Here is a 16,221-nt window from a genome sequence, read left to right as displayed (position 1 = left end):
TCATTTTTCATTATGGTCTGATATGAACGTAGAAAAAATTTGGTCTGAATTTAACCCCGACTCATGATGTATCATTTGCATTTCACTTTTGCGTCATTCAGATCATTATTCAGTTCTTGGGGCATATGTCTGTGCCTAGTTTCCACTGCAAGGACACATCTCCTTTATGTGCCTCCTTCAAATGTCACTTTTCAAATTCCTTTGCTCCTTCTTTACCATCTTTCCATATGTCAGGGCACCCCAGCATTTAATCCTCTGACCTCTTCTCTTCCTCTACATTCCTTCCCCAGATGATCTAAATTAGCTTCATGCCTCAAATGTCATCCATACACTGGTGATTCTTAAATTTCTCTTCCTTGGATCCCTCCTGGTTCCAAAACTGCACAGCAAACTACCCTCCCCCACATTTCCATGAGGATGACGAACTTCAAGTTTTGAGTGGCCAAAATGGATTGATTCATTTATGTCTCCTCTGTCTACTCCTTCACAAGCAAATAACACCACCTTTCCTCTAGCTGCTTGGCCTAGACAAAAAAAGAGAAACTTAAAAATTCTCCAATGACCATCAATTATTAAATAGAATGAACAAACAAGTCCCATTAACATGTCCTTCGAAGGTTCTGCATGATCTGGCTCTTCCTAACTCTCAGATACCTCTCTTCAATACTCTTTCTCACTCACACTATCCCAGCTCTACAGGCCTGTCCATTTATCAAACACTACAAATTCCCCCCTTCTGGGGAGGAAGGAATTTACACCTTCTGGCCCTTCTGTTTGGAAAGGTTTTCCCTCAGGCAACCAAAATGGGGATGTTGAGACTGATTAGGCATATCTACTCCACTTATGTATTTTTCTTTTTAATAACAATTTTTTAAGTTTATTTATTTATTTTGAGAGAGAGAGCATGTGGGGGGAGAGGCCGAGAGAGAGGAAGAGAGAGGATCCCAAGCAGGCTCCTGCTGTCAGCACAGAGCCTGATGCTTCACTGACTGATCCACCCAGGCACCCCAATAATTTTTTAATTGAAGTATAGTTGATACACAATGTTACATTAGTTTCAAGTGTAAAACACAGTGATTCCACATCTCTATACATTATGCAATGCTCACCACAAATGTAGCCACCATCTGTCACCATACAACACTATTACAATACCATTGACTGCATTGCCTATGCCTGTACCTTTCATCCTCATGACTTATTCTTTCCATAAATGGAAGCCTCTCACTCCCTTTCACCCATTTTGGTCATCCCTGTATCCCCTCCCCCTCTGGCAACTGCCATTGTGTTCTCTGTATTTATAGGTCTGTTTCTGCTTCTTTATTAGTTTTTTTTATATTCCACATATGAGTGAAATCATCAGGTATTTGTATTTATCTTAGCATAATACTTATTCAACTTAGCCTAATACCCTCTAGGTCTGTCCATGTGTTGCAAATGATAAGCTCTCATCATTTTTTATGGCCGCATAATATTCCAATGTGTATGTAGGTGTGTGTGTGTGTGTGTGTGTGTGTGTGTGTGTGTGTAGGCATCAATCACATTCTCCTTATTCATTCATCTATTGATGGATGCTTAGATTGCTTCTGTATCTTGGCCATTATAAATAACGCTGTGATAAACACAGGGGTATATACATCTTTTTTGAACTAGTGTTCTCATTTTCTTTGGGTATGGGTAAATACCCAGGAGTGGAATTATCAGATCACATGACATTTCTATTTTTAATTTTTCCACAATGGCTTAGGGCACAGAGGAAATCCAAGAGGGAAAATAAATATGCTAAACCCATGGGGAACAATGTATTTCTTAATCTGTCTCCTGCCCCAAAGCTCTGCCCTCCTCCCTTGTGTTTATATTTCTTCTTTGCATCAGTTAACTTGTCTCTCCACCCCACAGAGGCCTTCCCTGACCAATGTAACCAAAACCCCTCTGTGTGTAACTCCACAGCCCCTAGATACAGCTTATCTTGTTTATCATTTTCATATCATTTGTCAGGACCTGTGATTATCTGATTTGTTCATGTGATGACATTGCTTAGGTCCCCCACCCTTTGTCTTCGGTAGAAAGACTCTTAAGGGCAAGAATTGCACGTGTCTAATTAGAATAGTACCTGTTGTGATGGCTGTAACAGAACAGGCGTGTGGAAAACAGCTATTATCACTGAAGTTGAAAGGAGCCAGAGGCGTACATGGTTCCTGAAAATTTCAATCATATTCTCCATTTGGGGGAAAGGAATTTTGAGGGTTTTGTCTTATAATACTTAGAAATATCCTACCTAAAAGTAAAAGACAGATGAGACATGAGGCACTTTGTATTGGATTGTAAACTTTTATTAGAACAAGCATTTCTCATAGCTGTAAGCAAAGTGTTTGAATTCGTCAAGCTAACTCACATCTTTTCTCTGCCATGGGAGGGCAGAAAAGGAGAGAAAGCCCCTTACACATACAGGATCAGAAGAGCAAAGTATTGCAGTGAATGATTCATTGAGGCTATAAATGTTTGCAGATGTTAAGGCACTGGAGGGCAGAGGGCAGGTAAGGTGGGAAAGGGCACAGATAAAGGGTGTCCGACGTGCCTCATCCTGTCCGACAATCTCCCAGCTTCCTTCCCCAGCTTCTGTGGCAGGCGTCCCGGCCCAAGCAGGGGGAACAAAGCATACTCATTATCCTCATTCAGACCCCAATAGGTCACAGTTCTAGTCCCACCATAATTTATCAGAAGACAAACTGCATGTTCTCAACTTGCCATTCATTGCACTTCATGTAAATTACACCTCATTAAACCAGATTTTTATGAATGCCTTTGTGCTCTGTGTACTTTGAAAAGCCGCTGACCTGAACCACAAAAGAATTGCCCAATTTGTTGAAAGCATTTTTGCTGTGACCTCAAGCGCTGACCACATGGGGAGAAATTACTTTTTAATACCCAGTGGACAGGACACGCCAGTGCCCCCCAGGCCGCAGTACCCGTCAGGGTTCTTGCTCAGGTACTGCTGGTGGTAATCCTCCGCATAGTAGAAAGTTTGTCCCTCCCGGATGTCGGTCGTGATTGGGCCATAGCCATGCTCTGAAAGAACCTGTAGAGAGAAAGGCACCATGAGGACCGAATGCTGGGTAGAGAGGGTCCCAAGGAGGGATGGGAGGCCGGGCTGTGAGGGAGGCAGGCACATGTGGCTTGAGGTGTGCAGTGGGTCCTTGCAGGCCTGTAACCTGTGGCTTCCCAGCTAGGTTATTCTGGGCACGCTCTCACTGGCCTGTGCCTCAGGTGACTGGGGTTTGAAATCTGGTTTCCTGACTCTAATTTGTGCACTCTACCCATCCCACCACTGCTGCCCCTGGTACATGCTAGGAGCCCTGGTTTGGAACCTGTGGGTCTATGTGAAAGGGACCCCAGTGCTTCTCAGGGTAAACAGCAGGGACATGGGGCTCTCTGGCTGCCCTGGGAAGAATGGGCATCCCTGAGGGCGGTAAAGCAGGGCTGCAGTTGGAGGGGATGAAAGGGCAGGGGCAGGATGAGGCGGGGAGGGCTACAGCCCAACTCAGTGCTGTCCCCTCTGCTGCCAGTTCTGAACAGGCCCCCTGCCCACTCACAGGCTGGACAGAGGAACCTTGACTTGCTGGGTTCTAGGGAGCACGGACCCGGCCAGGATGCCTTGGAGAGCATGGGCTCCTGTGGGTCTCCAGATCCAGGAACCAGGGAGTGAGGTCAAGGGAGGACGTGGCCTGAGGGCCTGTGTCAGCTCATCCTCGCCCTCTGTGACCTACTTTAAGGCCTGGTGGCATCTGCTGCCAGGGAAAGAAACAGACACATAAACACAAGTGGGGGAGGAGAGCAGAGCTATTTGGGGCAGGAGACAGATTAAGAAATAGACATTGTTCCCCATGGATCTTAGCCTGTTTCCTTTCCCTTTTGGATTTCAGCTGTGCCCTGATTCTTTCTTGTTACAGGCTGCTTGGAGCATTTGGGCACAACGTTACAGAGACTCGACCCCCGGGTTTGCGAACTCCATTTGGTACAGAAGTGCAAGGCACAGCCCCGACTCGTGTTTCCAGGAGGGAAGTGACCAGTCTCTGGTCAAATGGACTGTTGGTCCATTTGAAATGAAGTCCTTCCCTCTGCAGAGCAGGGGGAATCCAGTATTAATCCAGCACAATTCACTGCTGCACTATTTCCCTAAGAACTTTCCCCTTCCTCCTGCATCTCCATCCAGCGTTCTGAGCCAGAATGAGGCAGACTGAGGATCTGATGCCAAACAGGCCCAGGATGGTAAGGAACAGGATCGTCGCCAAGGCGGGCGGGTTGGACCCCACAGCTTGGAAACAGCCAGTTTCCTTACAGGGGTTAGAAATGAGAACAAGGAGCCATTCCTACTTCAGTTTTGACAATTTTTTGTAAACGAGCAATTATCGAGGGCTTACCATATGCCACACTCTGTGCAAAGACTTCACAGTGTTAATTTTAGCCTCACAACAGCCATATGAAGGAAGTACTATTATTATCATCCGTATTTAAAAGTGCGTGTCAGATATCGTGTCTTGATCCCTGACATTCTCAGCTCGCCCTAATACCGCACAGGCTGGAAGCTTGGAAAATACACTTCCCAGATTCTATTGCCAACAGCACGCCAGTTTAGAGTCCACCAATGAGAGAAGCACACGTGAAATTTGGCAAGCTTAGGAGAAGCCATTATTTGGAAGGTGCAGCCGTGAATGTCTCCAAAGATCAGACTGGAGACTCCACCAGCTCTTCCTGACAATCACTGACAGTCATGCTTCAGGCAAAGTCATTAGCAGTGATCCCCAGCAATTTCTGTACCTTCTTGGTATCCTGAAATGCAGTGGTGCTTTTCCCCAATCCTCACTCAACCAGCCTTTCTAATGAGTCTGGAAGCATCAAAACCCCTTTGATGCTTAAAATCCACCTTCCTGCTTGAAATACCTTGAACACTCTGTTTCCGTGACCGAACTCCAGCTAACACAGCAATTGGTTCCAGGAACCAAAGCCTCAGTGAGAATGACAATCTGGAATGGTTAACTGTCCTGGTTAGAGTTAGAGTTAGAAATGACATCACTGTCAATAGGAAATGGGTCAGTGCCCAGGGGGGTATGTACTGGACATTTACTAAAATTACTGCTAGTATTTGCCTGTGAGGCAAGTGCCCACTTCAGGACATGGGGTGGCTGTGGTGGTGGACTGTTCTGGGGAAGACGGTAAGCACGAGGCCTGTGGAGCATCCTGGCTGCTTTAGGCAGTACTCGAGAACTTGTGGAAAGGACAGGATGTAAGGTCATGACTTGACCTTCCTGGTGCAACTTGAGAGGCACAGAGCTTCTAGGACTGGTTTCACATGATCTCTGTCTCTTGTAGCTGGATTCAAATACCAAATAAAAGGGCTCCAGATTTATAAGTGGAGTTGACACCCTCACTGGTCAGGAGCCCAGAAATCATGTGCACACGTGATTGCCCTCAGAAGCTCATCCACTCACAAGAGACGCTCCCCTCTGGTTCTCACTTGAGCTAACGCATGAGTCCTGACATGAGTCTTTCATATGCTGATGTGACCACATATTTTGACCTTCCTGGCTGTGGCCACCCTGCACAGGAGCTTGCCTACTGTTGAGCTCCTCTGCCCCCTTCCCTCAGGGCTAGGACCCAGCCCCCAGGTCTCCCAGGGTCTCCACTCACTCGCCTCATCCCCCTCCAGGCCCTGTCCTCTCTGAAGGTGACCTCCTCCCACACTACTCGCCCTATTTCTCTTTCATAAAAGGCTGTCCTCCGAGGCCCCAGAGCCCACAGCCACTGTCTCCAGAAGCCTATTTACCAAGGCAGAGAGGACTGTGCCAGTAAGCACTACTGCCCAGGCTCCCTCCTCCTCTCCGAGACACCAGCTCCCACCGACCCCTGCCTACGGACCACCCGAGAGGGCCAGCATCCCTTCTGGGGGAGCAGTGGGAAGGTGACTGTAGGGGCCCAGGCAGCAGTACCAGGCCTCTGCCACAAGATGGCAGACACTTCACTTTTATTTGAGAGGAAGAAACTAAAATAAACAGTGAGGAAAACCCATAGAAGACAGCTCCAAGCTGTCCTCCTGCACTTGCTGTCCTCCTGCACAAGCTGGGACGTTCTGGTCAGTTCTCGTTGGGCTGGGAGATGCATATTGGCATCACTGGGCCTGAGGTCAACATTGCCCCATCCATGCTGGGGTGGCCAGCCTCGAGGCTGAGGCCGTCCCTGAGCACAGGGCTGTCGCTGTCCTCAACCCTCGCTCTAAAACTGGGGAGGGAGGACAAACACATGAGAAAGAAACTGTATGTAAAAGAAAAGGGAAGAGGAAAACAGAAATCCTAACTAGTATCTGCTTTTCCTCCTCCCCCACGTCCTCTGCCTCTGCTTTCTCACACACATGGCTTCAGGAGCAGGTCACTGTCCTCAGCCCTCCCAGGCCCATCTCCTGGAGAGGTCTTGCCGGACACACACAGCTGGAGGCAGTGCTGGGGATTCCGGGGCCCGTTTGTTTCAGACCTGGTTGGGGCCAGTCAGCTGTGCCAACCCTCATCGCTCTTTTGTTCCAGCCCTTCCACTGTACTATTTGAGCTACAGGGTTAAAGAGAACAGGACTCAGGACTGGGATTGATTATTGTCCCCAGAAGCCAGGAGAGCACATGCTGGTAATGGCACCTCCTTAAACCATGAAGTGAAGCCTTCCCAAACCCTTAGGAGAACCCAATGGCCCTTCCGTGCTGGGTTTCACTCCACATCCTAGGCTTCACATCCCTGGTCCTTTCCTAACTCTTTCCTTTTCCTTCCTCTCTGAAAACTCTTTTTGTGGGTCATATAGAACTTTATACGTTTCCTGAACATTCCATTCCCTTGCACACAACCTCCTTGGAATGCTCTTTCTTGTCTTCCAGATAAGGTGAGCTGGTACCCATCTCTCAGCATGGAGATCAAATGCCCCCACCTCTATAAAACCTTTCCTGAATCTATAAGGTAGGAGTTACTCCAACGTCTAGGCTCCCACAAAAGGGCTATCCTTTTTGGTACTTATGACATTGCATTCTAATTGTCCTTTGTTTCTCTAAGCCACTTCCACTCCCTTCTGACAATACACATACAGATCCATGTGCTCCTTGAGGGTATGGACTCTCATTTCTCGACCTCATCTCAGTGATTAATGAGTCTTGGGGATTCACTTCACCTTAGGGGCTTCCATTTGGGTCCCTGCTGCTGCTTCAAGCCAAAGCACATCCTTGGGGACCTCAGGGAATTTGGGGAGCAGGGTGCTTAGGCTCTCACTTTCCTTGTCAAAGACCCTTGGCCAATTCCATAGGTAGGATTACTCTTTAGACTGTTTCAGTGGCCATGTCCATACAGGGAGGACCAATCATCTTGCATAGAAGGATGACCTCAGCATCTCTGATAGCTCTTGAAAAAGCCTGTTAGCTCTTCTGGGGAGGGGGATGAGTGGGGTGATGGTGGGGGGGATGGAGGAGCAGGAGGAGGTGAAAGATGAAGACCAGGTTACAGATGATCCTTCTAGCCTCCAAAGTCCACTGGTCAATTTGGGCCATGTGCAAGCAGTGTAGGTGCTGGTGGGGTGAACCTCAGTCTTTTCCTAAATCAGGTGGTCTATTCAGTAGTGGGGGTGTCATAAGTAATTTGTTATGAATAATGGCTAATGTATCAATGTTTATTTTTTAAAATAACATTTATTTACTTATTTTTGAGAGAGAGAGCAGGGGAGGGACAGAGAAAAACAGACAGAGAGTCCCAAACAGGCTCTGTACTGTGAACACAGAGCCCAAAACAGGACTTGAACTCACGAACCATGAGACCATGACCTGAGCTGAAACCAAGAATCAGACACTTAACCAACTAACTACAGACTCCCCTGTATCAATGTTTCTGGGTAACTTACTTTTCCTCAGTGAATTAGGACAGATGGAGGGCTATCTCAATCCAAGCATCACTGTGGCTCTCTTGCCTGCTACTGTGGAAGGGACGGGAGTGTCAGGAGAGCTAAATTGGGGCAGCACATAATCCACAACCTCTGTGGTCTCTTCCACGGTCTATAAGGGGGGCCCATGCTGATGATGTAGCATTCCTGATTATAGAAATGATGAATCACATCACCTGCAAAGTTTTCTGGTAGCTTCTAAAAAGGAGGCTGTACTCATGAAAGTGGGTTGTCCATAGGAAAATCATGGGGCAGATAAAGAGTTGAAAGTAAGTGCAGCAAATGCTCTAGCCTGAAGCATAGAAATCCTGACAGGTTGAATCCCTGAGGGGCCCCCAGGCTAGGGGGCCCTGCCTCCAGCCCCAGGCTGATGCCACCCCAGAAGACTGCGTTCTTCCTTCAGGGTCTACAGAGCCGCCCTGTGGTATGGGGAATGAGTACAGGTCATCAAGGACTTGCCTGGTCAAAGTGACTGCCAGGTTGGCTCAAAACTTCACTATGGTTTCAGATCTCACATTTAGGTCTTTAATCCATTTTGGGTTTATTTTTGTGTATGGTGTTAGAAAGTGGTCCAGTTTCATAAGGGGCTAATATCCAAAATATATAAAGAACTTATGTAACTCACCAAAACCCCCCTAAATAATCAAATTAAAAATTAGGCAGAAGACAAGAAGACATTTCTCCAGAGAAGACATCCAGATGGCCAACAGACACATGAGAAGATGCTCAACATCACTAATCATTAGGAAATTCAAATCAGAACCAATGAGATATCTCCTTATATTTGTCAGAATGGCTAAAATAAAAAAGACAAGAAATAACAAGTGTTGACAAGGAACCCTTGTGCACTATTGGTGGGAATGCAAACTGGTGTAGCCACTGTGGAAAACAGTATGGAAGTTCCTCAAAAAATTGAAAGTAGAAATACTATATGATCCAATAATTCAAAGAAAACGAAACACTCGAAAAGATATACACATCCCTATATTTATTGCAGCATTATTTACAACAGTAAAGATATGGAAGCAACCTAAAAGTGTCCATCAATAGATGAATGGGTAAGGAAGATGTGGTACACACACATGTACATAATACAGTGGAGTATTATGCAGCCATAAAAAATGATGAGATCATGCCATTTGTGACAACATTGATGGACCTGGAAGATATTATGCTAAGTGAAATAAGTCATAGAAAGAGAAATATCATATGATTTCATTCATATGTGGAATATAAGAAAAACAAATGAATAAACAGAAAGGAGAAAGAGACCTATAAACATGGAACAAATTGATGATTGCCAGAGAGAAGGAGGATGGGGAGTCAGGGAAAAATAGGTGAAGGGCTGTGAGAGATACAGGCTTCCAGCTATGGAATGAGGAAGTCACAGGAATAAAAGGTACAGTTAAGGAATACAGTGAATGAAATCATGATGCATTGTATAGTAATAGATGGTAGATTCATTTGTGGTCAGCACAGCATAATGTATAAACTTATTGAATCACTATGTTGTACATCTGAAACTAATGTAATATTGAGTGTCCTCTACACTCATTTAATAAAGTTTAAACTCCATGATGACACTGCCAGGAAATCCACTCTCTGGCTGGTCAAACCTCAGGGCTCCACTAGTCCTTGCCTTCTCCAGGCTCCAGGGCTTGGTCTCTCACTGCCACATGGAAAGCCAAGACCTGCATGCCCCCTATGCTGGGTTCCTCAACCAAGACCAGCACCAGAAGAAGAAATGATCAGGCCTGACCCTCCATACGCCTCATTTTTCTGTTGCCTACTCTTATTGGCTCCAATACAATTAACCAAAGCCTCTTGTTTGTGGCATTTTTTTTCTTGCTGATTTTTTGGAGGGAAGTAAGTGAGATCTATCTAAAATAACCTACATCAGTGTGACATCTTGATCAGGAAATCTCTGGAAGGTCACCTAATAAAATTGATCGGTCATGCTTTTCTCACAGATTCTTACTTCACCCTTTTCTTAGATGACCCCACAAATTCTTCTATGCCTTTATTCTCTATCATGTTCTTCCCAGAAGGAGCTTTGCTCTCTGTAAAATGGGCACAATACCTAGCTCACAGCTCTTATGAGGATCCCAGAAAAGGGACACAAAGTGCATGGCACTCTGGCATATTTTAACCACATGGCAGTACTGGCTTCCTTTGCTATCAGCTCCCATGCACACTGGAAGAAAGCTGGCCCACCCATCCTCCTCTCCTAAAATAGGCCTCCACGTACACCCACCATGCACTTCCTACTTCTACAGCTGTGCAGCTGAGCTCTGTGGGGCAAGGAAAAGAGGTGGTCATCAATAAGCTGTGGCAGACCTCCCTTCCATCCCCAACAGGTGTCTCCAGTTCCCACCACTCCTGCCAAGCACAAGTACCCGAGGAAGTCACTGGGCCACTCCCTTACAGACGTTCTGCCCACAGGAGCACCCTGGGCCCAACCCATCTTTCCAGAACTACCAACAGGAAGCCTTTCTTTTAATAAAGTTAATGAACAAGTGGCTGCTCTGCTTACTGCAACCTGCTAACAAGCTTATTATTAGCTTCACCAAGGTTTCCTGAGTCTCCAGGTATACTCAACATATTGCATGGAAATGACTCTTACACCACCCTGAAAAAGCACAGCCTGGCGGTCACAGCAACACAGTCTATGATGGAGCATCAACAGATCAGGTTAGGAGTGCAACAGGGCAGAGAGGCCAGCACTAATCCCAAGCCCTTGCATTTGTCCCGAGTTGCAGATTCTCCAAGGGGCTTCCTCACACACTCTAGTCTAAGTGAGGCTTTCATTAACTGTAAAAGGGAGGAATTATTCTTCTTATTTCTCAGTGCAGGACAGTGAAGCCCAGGGAAAGAGGAGGCTTGTCTCAAGCCACTTGCCAGTAAGCTGCAGAAATAGGACTAGAACCCCTGATCATTTCCTGATCATTTCCATTATTACAATAAGGCACACTGTCCCAGGTGGTCAGATAAAGATGTACCTTTCCCTTAGAGAGGGATGTTTATTATTTCAAAATTTCCAAAAGAGTTCTAACCATGAATCATCCTATATTTGGATCATACTCTCTCTCTACCCTGCTCACATCCCTGGAACTCAAAATGTGTGATGTAGATTTCTCAGGCCATCTCATTGACTTTTGTTTTTTAAGTCATGGTAAAACACACATAACTTCAAATTTTCCACCTTAGCCATTTTTAAGTACATTCACATTGTTGTGCAACTAATCTCTAGAGCTCTTCATCTTACAAAACTAAAACTCATTACCCGTGAAATAATACCTGCCCGTTCCTCCCATCCCTTTGCCTCTGGCAACCCCATTCTACTTTCTGTCTCTATGAATCTGATTACTCTAGGTACCTCACGTAAGTGGAATCACATAGTATTTGCCCTTTTGTGTCTGGCTTATTTCCCTCAGCATAATGTCCCCAAGGTTCATCCATATTGTAGCCTGTGTCAGAACTTCTTTCCTTTTTAAGGCCTGAATGACACTCATTATATGTATAGACCACATTCTGTTTATCTATTCATTCATCAGTGGAACTTAGGTTGTTTCCCATTGTTTTGTTAGCTGTCAAATAATTATTTTGCTGCATAACAAGCACATCCCACAACAGTTACTTAAATACTTCCTGGCCTGCTTGTGTCAATAGCCTCCTGTTATGATGTTAAACCCCTCCAAAGAAGGGCCAAAGGAGAACAACAGTGAAAAGACTTGCTCCAAACATGTGGTTCGGTTATTCTTTTTCTTGTCCTACCTCAGCTGATCCCATGTACTAATGGCTGTGTGATAAAGATGGAAAACTAACACAGAGTGGTCATCTAAGGTCACCTAACAGAGAGCTGGGGTTGCTTGCCTCTCATCTACTCAGACAGACAGATGCCCTCCCAATAGCAAATTCCACAAACTTCCCAAGCACTATCTGATTCCAAGAGATGACAGAAGACCTACTCAAAGTGTCAAGAAAGGCAGAGTTTGTGTTTCAAGTACCAGGCTCTGTATCGATTTGTAATGGATGTCAGAGGAGAGGTTTGCAGGGCCCCTCTAATGGGGCAGTTATGAGCTCTAGGGGGCTTTTTTTCTCATTTTCTCATCTCATCATGCCAGCAACCCTGAAGGGGCAGGGAGATCTTTATTCTGACTTTACCCACAAGTAAATCCAAAGAAGTTAAACACCATGCTCAAATTCATGTGCCCAGAGTGTTAGTTGTGAGTCTGGGACAAGAACACAGGTCTGTCTGGCTCTGGATTCCATCCTCCTTCCCACATACACTCTGTGCCCAGAATTTGGGAATGTAGGATAAGTGAGACCCCAGAGGGCTGAGTCTGTAGCATGTTTGAGGCAGAAATCCACCAAGAACCTTGTATTAGAATCCTACACAGCAGGGCAGGGAGGGAGGAGAGTGCATTGTATCTAGAGACTCTAACACATGTGTGTATGTGCACATGTATGTGGGAGAGGTGTGTGGGTGCACGCTTATGCATGTGAGTGTGCACTCATATGCATGTGTATATAAGTGCACATAGGATGCTCTGTGGTATACATTCAACCCCCACCTTAGAGTAACCTATAGACACCTTTCACTTTTTAGAAAATGTACCACTGTAAAAAAACTTGAATCTGTAGTAGTAAGAGGTTCTTACATCTTAAGGGGTCACAGATTCACCTGAGAATCCAATAAACACTATGGACACTCTTTCCACATAAACTCACAATCAAATATTTGCTTATAATTTCAAAGGATTCTATGACTCTATGGAGTCTACCAAAGAGCCCCACATTCAGAAGCTTCAGATGGGGCCACCAAGTCCAGAGTCATCATGGTAACCGTCCATTCCCCATCCATACGGTGCTAGAAACATGCAGGTCTGCATCCAATCAGCAAGGAACATTTTCAAGACAGATGTCCTTAATTTCAATCATAGTTTGAAGGCCCATTGAGAAATGGCTGTGTCACTGATGATAAAGTCACCAGGAAAGGAGGAAGGTAACTGCAGTTCAATCTTTATTTGATTCATATTTTTTAAAGACTTACTAAGTTTGATCCAAGCAAACACAGAAGACCTGGATTCTATTCCTCACTCTGCCCTCTAGTGGCAGCAGGGAGCATATACGAGGCATAGCCTCCTTGGTTCCTGCTTTCTCCTTCTGAACTGAGAGACCCCTTCAGTTCTTTCCAGACCTAATTCCATCAAATCCCTCGCTATGTTTCCATCCTGTGCACACACACACACATGCACAGTCACACACCCCGTGCAGGCTTAACAAGCTCAGCCAATGCCAATGCCCAAGTCAGCAGTTTTATTCCATTGGCAGCTTCTAGCTGACCAGATTGCCATCAATCAAAACTTCTGGGAAGGGATGCAAAATGACTGGCATGGCTTTTAAATAAAACCGCTAGAAAGAAAAATACCATCTATTCCAAGCTGAGCAGAGACTCGTGTGTTTCCAGTTCGGGACAGCACAGAGCACCCACAAAACTGCAGGTGTGTGGGGAGGTTGCCCCTGCCCTTAGTGGTTTGGCCACAAGGAGGAGAGGGACAGGCTGCTTATGTCCCACACCACAGAGGACCCTGGAACAACAGGGGCTCCAGGCTCTGGCACCATGGACTCACCCCTGTGAGTCAATCAGTGGCTGTTATCACATGCAGGGGAGACAAGTCAGAGCTAGTGAAGGATCCCTGGGACAATGATGTGACACTGACGAGACAAGGCAAGTGCTCAGAGGGGCTGGAGGCTTCACGAGGTCCAGTCAGAGCTGCACTGACCCTTCCTATGAAACTAAGGAGGCAAAGTCGAAAAAAGGTGACATAATTAGATCTAATTTGGTGCATTTACAAAACCTGCTTATGCAAATGGTGGCCTCTGGATGGAATGAGGTTGGCCTTAGAACAGCTACAGCATTCCTGTGGTCTGTCTCCCCCCTGGACCCTGCAGTTGTATAGAACAGTTAATGGCTTTCATTATCTATCTCTCTGTGTCCCCCTCACCCTCGTGGTAAATCACAAGTGTCTTCTGACCAGCAAGGATATTTTTCTTGGTTTGCAACACAAAATGACAGAGCTACAAGATGAATTTTGTCTCTGCAGAGAAAAAGAAAAGAGAGAGAGCTCAGTTTGGCCAGGAAGGATTCAAAGCTTTATCCTTGCTCCTCAGTGTGAACAATGGGCCAGTAGCTTGTCAGAAATGCAAAATCTGGACCCTTCCCCAGACCTACTGAATCAGAGTCCAAATTTTAAAATCATTTCCAAGTGATCCATGGTCATGTTAGAATTTGAGAAGCTGTGCTCTAGCAGACAAGCGTGGCAGACTGTATCAGTGGTCACCAACATCCCCTACCCTGCCTCTTGAAGTCAGGTTGCCCACATGCCCAGCAGGCTGTGAGCGGAAGGGACCTATGTCATTTCTGGGCAGAAACCATCCAGCATGAGATTTTTCCCTTCGGCCACAGAGGCCAGCACTGTTCCAGCTGGTGGTGGCTCCATCACCCAAGATCCTGGCGTGAGGACAATGACAATCTGGAGCAGAGTCCACACACTGAATATTGTATCTCCTCTATTACAGGTGCCTGGTTTTCCCTGTGTGGGGTATGATGCTGAGGGGTCATGGAAGGCAGGCACAGCTCCGTGTAGGCTGGTCACTTCTCTGCAAATACATTTTGAACTCTGTAATTCCACTTAAGAAGCCAACTTCAGCAATCACTGTGGGGCACGTACTATGTCCCATGGACTCTGCAAGGCATTAGGCATACACAGGCAGCCTGGGATGGCTCTCCCCAGGGCAGGGGAATGACAGGCTATGTGAGCAATCACAACACAAGTGCCTACTATGCAGCAGGCACCGCGATGTAGGAAAGAAGAAGGCAAACCTCCCTGTGATGAGTTCGTGGTTTGGAGATGGAGTCATGTTATATGATGAGGATGTGACCACCTGAGGGTGTGGTGGGATGGCTAAAATGTGACAAAGTGAGAGCCACGCCCACATGCTGGGGACTGAAGAGGACCACCATCCATCATCAGGAGGTCAGAAGTCTGCCAGGACAGGACATACATGCACAGGCAGAGGGACTCTGCTGGAACACATGAAGGAAGGAAAGATTAATCGAGCTGAGAAGGTGGGTCCTGAAGGGGGCGCATGTCGGACTGGGAATTGGCTGAAAGGTCTGGAGAGGAAGGGTGGGAAAGTTGAAAAGGACCTAGCTGAACAGCATGAAGAGATGAAAGTAGATGGGGCAGTGGGCTCTGGAGGCATCAAGGTTATGGTTCTTTTTTCTGTCTGTTCCCATTTAAGGTAACTCAGTACACACTTTCTGTTCATCCTCTGCCCTGCAGCCACGGTGACATGCAGAGGCACTTTGTAAAGTGTCTTGTAATCTTGTAAGATTAAAGGAACCACTTGAACCCAGACAAAGCTGGCAGATGCCTCTGAGGTTCACCTGCTTGCCTGCAGTGATGCCTTTAAGTCCAACTGAGCCATGATGGGGATGTTGGGGAAGGATATAGCTATTGTTTATTTTCCCATTACTTAGTTGTTATCTTTTACTTCCCCATACCTTACCAATTCCAAGAACCATTTCATGGGTGCAAGAATTTGGGTCCTTCCTTCTTCTCTATTTTGTGCCTTGGAAGATGGAGCCCCACCAGGCTGGGTAGGGCTGGGCTGCAGCCCTGGCCTGGAAAGGAAAAAGAGGCTGATCTGGGAAGTTCAGCTTGGGACCAGGGGAAACAGCTCAGGGTTGTATGGCTGAAATGTGCCACTGCCCATTTGCTCCAGCCAATGCAGTATTCCTCCATCCATGAGATGACTTACATCAATCACACATTCAAAGACTACTGGTTTCTCTTGATTTGATCTTTCCTTTAAGGTCTGATGGTTTTGAAAAGGAATTAAAATGACTTTTCCTATATGAGTTTTACTTTCATGGCTTTTAGTTTTACAGGAAATGGATCTCTCTCTCTCTCTTGTGCACCTTCTCTCTCTCCTCTCTTTCTCTCTCTCCTCTGTATATATCTCTAAGGGGTTATAATCTGCTTTTTCATATCTGAAATCAATTAACTGCAACCTCTTTTTTCCCCGTATCTTCTTAGCATTTAGTATACAAAAGAATCCACTTGTCACTTTTCAGAGGAAGCCAAGGACACTGGCTTTCACCTTGGGGATGAAATGCAGATTTCATTAAAAGGAAAGATCCTTCATTCCTAAAGGTTGAATAGAAAAGAACTTAAAGTGAAATGCCAGCTGTG

The 16,221-nt window shown here is 46.0% G+C and overlaps 1 protein-coding gene across 5 annotated transcripts in view; it reads right to left on the bottom strand.

Annotated features, from left to right (window-relative positions):
- Positions 1-2,317: 2,317 nt before the first annotated feature.
- MSRA (methionine sulfoxide reductase A) overlaps positions 2,318-16,221 on the bottom strand; it is a 452,460-nt gene continuing 438,556 nt past the window's right edge. For 4 of the 5 annotated variants that reach the window (XM_045055626.1, XM_045055625.1, XM_011281559.4 and 1 more), the window contains one exon: positions 2,318-3,079. In XM_045055626.1, coding sequence (XP_044911561.1) covers positions 2,915-3,079 — 165 coding nt within the window. In that variant the 3' untranslated portion in view covers positions 2,318-2,914. The remainder of the gene's footprint in view (positions 3,080-16,221) is intronic. The other variant, XM_045055627.1, reaches the window with a different exon arrangement.

This window comes from Felis catus, chromosome B1, assembly GCF_018350175.1.
Source record: "Felis catus isolate Fca126 chromosome B1, F.catus_Fca126_mat1.0, whole genome shotgun sequence".
Classification (NCBI taxonomy): domain Eukaryota; kingdom Metazoa; phylum Chordata; class Mammalia; order Carnivora; family Felidae; genus Felis; species Felis catus.
This window is presented reverse-complemented; position numbering and strand designations above follow the sequence as displayed.